At 34.8% G+C, this 6000-nt stretch overlaps 1 protein-coding gene across 1 annotated transcript; it reads left to right on the top strand.

Moving 5' to 3' along the window:
- Positions 1–2047: 2047 nt before the first annotated feature.
- On the top strand, positions 2048–4573 carry SLITRK6 (SLIT and NTRK like family member 6; the record flags this gene model as incomplete). Its single annotated transcript, XM_079728632.1, has 1 exon — positions 2048–4573. One exon carries the CDS (start codon positions 2048–2050, stop codon positions 4571–4573), a length of 2526 nt encoding a protein of 841 aa, XP_079584758.1.
- Between the last annotated feature and the right edge of the window lie 1427 nt (positions 4574–6000).

Here is a 6000-nt window from a genome sequence, read left to right as displayed (position 1 = left end):
GTTGTATTTGAAATACAAGCACAATATGAAAAGATTCTTTGTATTTTGTATACCACTTTTATTTTTTCCTGACTTGAAAATATGTAAATAGAGCTTTTTTAACACTGTATCAGATTGTCAATATAGAACCACTTTTCACATTTGTGTGTATTTCTGAAAAGATTAGAAACTGTTCCCTAGGACACTTTGAAGAGCATAAAATGCATACAAGATTTTTAAAAAAATAATGAGAGGAGAGAGTCTCATCTGGAAGTTATTTACTCTTTTCTTAAGATACTGTGCCTGGTGAAATGCATAGTATTCTTTCTTGGTAATCTATGGAAAGTAGTTTCAGTGTTTGTGGAAGCTAATCCACAAGTTGAAGACTTCAACTTCAAGCTGCTTGATTCTAAGCAAAGCCCTCAGAGCTGTTTAAAATCAAACTATTTCCCTATGGAAACATTCAGCCTGCTAACTTTCCCTTTATATAGAAAGGGACTCTATTGTTTGATGTCTTTGGTTGCCTTTTACCTTTCAGAAACTTCATACTATACATGTTTTCAATAAGAATGTATTTTCATGGAATGAAAGTTTATTTTCAGGATTATTGATTGGATTCTGGGATGTATTATTTAATTGTGATTTTTAATTAGATTCAAAGTTCACATTCCATCCAGAAACATGAAAGTAATTATCATTTCCAAAAGTTGAATAGTTATAAGATGTGGTGTTTCTTTACCTTTCGATTTATTCTATATAAATTTAAAGTGCAATATTTAAAAGAAGGGAATAAAATTAGATACCATTAGACTTCAAAGTATTTACCACACCACTGCTGTCATTTTAGAGTTAGAATTTTTTTTTAATTGCTATGTCAGGTGCAGGTATTAAATTTTTAAGGAGTTGGAGTATGTGATATTGTTATCTTGAACTGTCATTTTTTATTTCCTAAATTAGAGATATCCTCAAATATCTGAATATAGTGAAGCTTTAGAGTTCATTGTTTGCAACATTAAGCCTTATAATAAAGATCAACTGCTTAACTATGTGATGACATTCAGTGCCCTAAAGCCTGGTTCAAGACCTCATTAGGGAGTCATTTGCTAGAAATTTACATGAGGCATTGTTTTGTTCTTTTATAATAGCCTGAAATATGTGTTAAAGATCAATTTTTCTTTAGTTTTTATGATATTAACCTTATCCATAGTAGAATTTAAAAGTAGCAGTGAATATTCCACCTCTAGAAATTCAATATAAAGTGTGACTGAAGTGAAATTTGAATGGACGCCTTTAAGCATATATATATCTGATACTACAAGGCTTATACAAACTGCCCTAGACAACATAGTTAAAACAAAATCTTTTATAAAGTTCAACTTTACTACATAGAGACATATTTTTTCTCAAAGTTTTTAAATAAATAATGGAATTAATAAGTATCTTAAGCCAAAATCAAAGCAGGTTAAACACAGAATTATTAGATGTTATATTGTGATATCCAGTTCAAAAATAAAACTAAAGGAAGTGCATAATGCATGCAAACATACATTCTTTCTAACGATCATCTTTGAATTCCCTACAGGTCTCTCTGCTTCTGGCTAATACCTACATATTTGTCTTTTATTGTAATCCTTCAGTCTTAGATTCATCTAGTTTGAGCTAAAAAATAAAAAAAAGCCAGGGTCTTCTCAAGTATACATTTTTGTATCATATCAAAGTATCAATGGTCCATTTAGCCAGCACTCCTCATGTCTATTAAAATGCAGATTATTTGGTATATGTGAAGACAATTGAGTTAATATTTTAAATTCTCCCTGACCTAAATTTTAGATTTTTATCACAATGCAAATTAAAAGTAAAATAAACCTTCCAGTCATAATATTTGTAAAAAATAAAAGAAAATGTGGACTCAGCAATGTATTTATATATTCAGAATAATAATATTTTGCCTTTTAGAGGAAAACCTATCACTTCAAAAATGTCAGATTCATCTCCTCCCTGCTCCTGGCCACTGAAGCCCACTGCTATTGCATTTTATCTTACAGAATCAGATCCATCACAGGACAACATGAAGCTTTGGAGTCATCTCTTGTATTCATCTCTCCTTGCCTGTATATCGTCGCAGTCCCAATCACCAATGTCCTCTGCCTCAGCCAGAGGTTCTTGTGACTCTCTTTGCAATTGTGAGGAAAAAGACAGCACGATGCTAATAAATTGTGAAGAGAAAGGGATCAAGAAGTTATCCCAAATAAGCGTGCCACCATCACGACCTTTCCACTTAAGTTTATTAAATAATGGTTTGACAAAGCTTCACGCAAATGACTTTTCTGGGCTTACCAATGCTATCTCAATACACCTTGGATTTAACAATATTGCAGATATTGAGACTGGTGCATTTAATGGCCTTGGCCTTCTTAAGCAACTTCATATCAATCACAATTCTTTAGAAATTCTTAAAGAGGATACCTTCCATGGACTGGAAAACCTGGAATTCCTACAAGCAGATAACAATTTTATTACAGTGATTGAACCAAGTGCCTTTAGCAAGCTCAACAGACTTAAAGTGTTAATTTTAAATGACAATGCTATTGAGAGTCTTCCTCCAAACGTATTTCGATTTGTTCCTTTAACCCATCTAGATCTTCGTGGAAATCAGTTGCAAACATTGCCTTATGTTGGTTTTTTAGAACACATTGGCAGAATACTGGATCTCCAGTTGGAGGACAATAAATGGGCCTGCAATTGTGACTTATTACAGCTAAAACTTTGGTTGGAAAACATGCCCCCTCAGGCTATAATTGGTGATATTGTGTGCAACAGCCCTCCATTTTTCAAAGGAAGCATACTAAGCCGGCTGAAAAAGGAATCAATTTGCCCCACTCCACCAGTGTATGAAGAACACGAGGATCCTTCAGGATCATTACATCTGGCAGTAACATCTTCAATAAGTGATAGTCGCATGTCAACCAAGACCATGTCTCTTTTAAAACCACCCACCAAAGCACCAGGTTTAATACCTTATATTACAAAGCCATTCACTCAACTTCCAGGACTCTACTGTCCTGTTCCTTGTAATTGCAAAGTACTCTCCCCATCAGGACTTCTAATACACTGTCAAGAGCGCAATATTGAAAGCATATCAGATCTAAAACCTCCTCCACAAAATCCCAGAAAGCTTATTCTTGCAGGGAATATTATTCATACCTTAATGAAGTCTGATCTAGTGGAATACTTCACTTTGGAAATGCTTCACTTGGGAAACAATCGTATTGAGGTTCTCGAAGAAGGATCGTTTATGAATTTAACAAGATTACAAAAGCTCTATCTGAATGGTAACCATCTGACTAAATTAAGTGGAGGTATGTTCCTTGGTCTCCACAATCTTGAGTACTTATATCTTGAATACAATGGCGTTAAGGAAATATTACCTGGTAGCTTCAACCCAATGCCTAAACTTAAAGTCCTCTATTTAAACAACAACCTCCTGCAAGTTTTACCACCACATATTTTTTCAGGGGTTCCTCTAATGAGGGTAAACCTTAAAACAAACCAATTTACCCATCTACCTGTAAGTAATATCTTGGATGACCTTGATTTACTGACCCAGATTGACCTTGAGGACAACCCCTGGGATTGTTCCTGTGACCTGGTTGGATTGCAGCAATGGATACAAAAATTAAGTAAGAACACAGTGACAGATGAAATACTCTGCACCTCTCCGGAGCACCTAGACAAAAAGGAATTGAAAGCACTCAACAGTGAACTTCTTTGCCCAGGTTTCAATAACCCATCCCTGCCAACTCAGACTAGTTACGTAATAGTCAATACTCCTACAGCAACAACTACAGCGGACACTATTTTTAAATCACTTACCGATGCTGTACCACTATCTGTTTTAATACTAGGACTGCTGATTGTATTCATAACTATCGTGTTCTGTGCTGCAGGGATAGTGGTTCTTGTTCTCCACCGTAGGAGAAGATACAAAAAGAAACAAGCTGATGAACAGATGAGAGACAACAGTCCTGTGCATCTCCAGTATAGCATGTACGGCCATAAAACAACTCACCACACTACTGAAAGACCCACAGCATCACTCTATGAGCAGCACATGGTGAGCCCTGTGGTTCATGTCTATAGAACCCCATCCTTTGGCTCAAAACATCTGGAAGAAGAAGAAGAAAGGAACGAGAAAGAGGGAAGCGATGCAAAACATCTCCAAAGAAGTCTCTTAGAACGAGAAAATCATTCCCCACTCACAGGATCAAATATGAAGTACAAAGTCACAGACCAATCCACTGAATTTTTATCCTTCCAGGATGCCAGTTCATTATATAGGAACATTTTAGAGAGAGAAAGAGAACTTCAGCAACTGGGAATCACAGAATATCTAAGGAAAAACATTGCTCAACTTCAGCCTGATATGGAGGTACATTATCCAGGAGCCCATGAAGAGTTAAAGTTGATGGAGACATTAATGTACTCAAGGCCGAGGAAGGTATTAGTGGAACAGACTAAAAATGAGTATTTTGAGCTGAAAGCTAACTTACATGCTGAACCTGACTACTTAGAAGTCCTGGAGCAGCAAACATAGAGAGTTAGAAGGCTTTTGCAGAAATGCTGTGATTCTGTCTTAAGTCCAGACCTTGTAAATAAGTGCCTTATATGAGTGTATCATCAATCAGAACTTAAGCACAGCAGTAATCCTATGGGAAGAGAAGAAGAAAAAGAAACTCAGGGATAACTGGGAGAAGCCATTGCATTGTCTTCAGGCAATTTTATCTATCCCCAATAAAATAAATCCTTGCATGTATATCATTCAAGGATTATAGTAATATTTTCCCATATACATAAAGTGTTTCATAGAAGTCCTCTTGCACATCTAAAAGGGTTCAAAATTTAAGCAACCCTTACCTTCTTGAGTTATATTACCCATGGATTAAATAGAATTGGATTTTGTCATTTAAAAAGTATACCTGTATATGTAATTATAATATGTAAGAAATATATTGTTTATAAAACCAGTATATATACCACAAAAATGTAAATTGTTAGATACACCTAGTTTTCTTGCAATAAAGGCAAAAGGAACTGGAACTTTAAAATTACATATAGTAACAGTAAAGAAAAAATGGAAGGTTGAATTATATAGGCTATGAGTGGCTCAAATCTTTGAACCTTTGATGATTAAAAAATGCCACGGCTATGCTTTCTGAATTTAAAAATGGAAATGATTAACAGTTCAGGTGGAATGAATAAGACAACTTTTTGGTTTTGCTGCACATTTTGTGTGGACAATCTTGTTAATGCTGCTGTGAATTAAGGTACGTCATTTGTGCTCAAAGTTTAATTCTTATTCTTGGGATATTTTTAAAATGCTACTGATATTCAACTGTAAATATGATTAGTGCATCTATTAAGTTTGGTTTCTTTCATAGCATTCATCCTTTGTAAATTTGAATACCACAGTAGAAATATGTTTCTTGTGGCAAGTAAGAATTTGCTGGTGTAAAACAAGTAGGAAATATTATTTTATTTTTATTGATGTAAACTGGTAGTTGCCATAAATTAGTAGCAAAAGGCATATATAAAGGGTAAGTAGTTTAAGTTGCCTCAAGACTGGGACAATGTAGCTTTATTTTACAAGAAAGTATAGCTAGATTTTTATGAACTATTTATTCTGTACAGTTTTGTATATTTTTGGTTCACAAAGGTAATTATTCTTGGGTGCCTTTCAAGAAAATTAAAAATACTGCTCACTACAATAAAACTAAAATGAAAACCCTCTTTTTAAATGTGCTTTCTTCAGTTAGTCTAATCTGTAATTCAGTCAAGTCAGGATTAACGCATACACATGCACGCAGGCACACAAGCACAAACAAGCAAAAACAAGATTTCTGTTTGTTGTCACCCACACAGAAGCAGTTTCTTCACCATGTGCAAAAAGGCCATTAAGTGTCTCAATGTGATTGACATGGAACCAAACTTTAAGTCTGACCCGTGGTTTTCCCTTTCTGGCAA

Source organism: Hyperoodon ampullatus (assembly GCF_949752795.1).
Source record: "Hyperoodon ampullatus genome assembly, contig: scaffold_330, whole genome shotgun sequence".
NCBI classification, from domain to species: Eukaryota; Metazoa; Chordata; class Mammalia; order Artiodactyla; family Ziphiidae; genus Hyperoodon; species Hyperoodon ampullatus.
The sequence above is the reverse complement of the archived record's forward strand: the minus strand, read 5'-3'. Positions and strand labels throughout refer to the sequence as shown.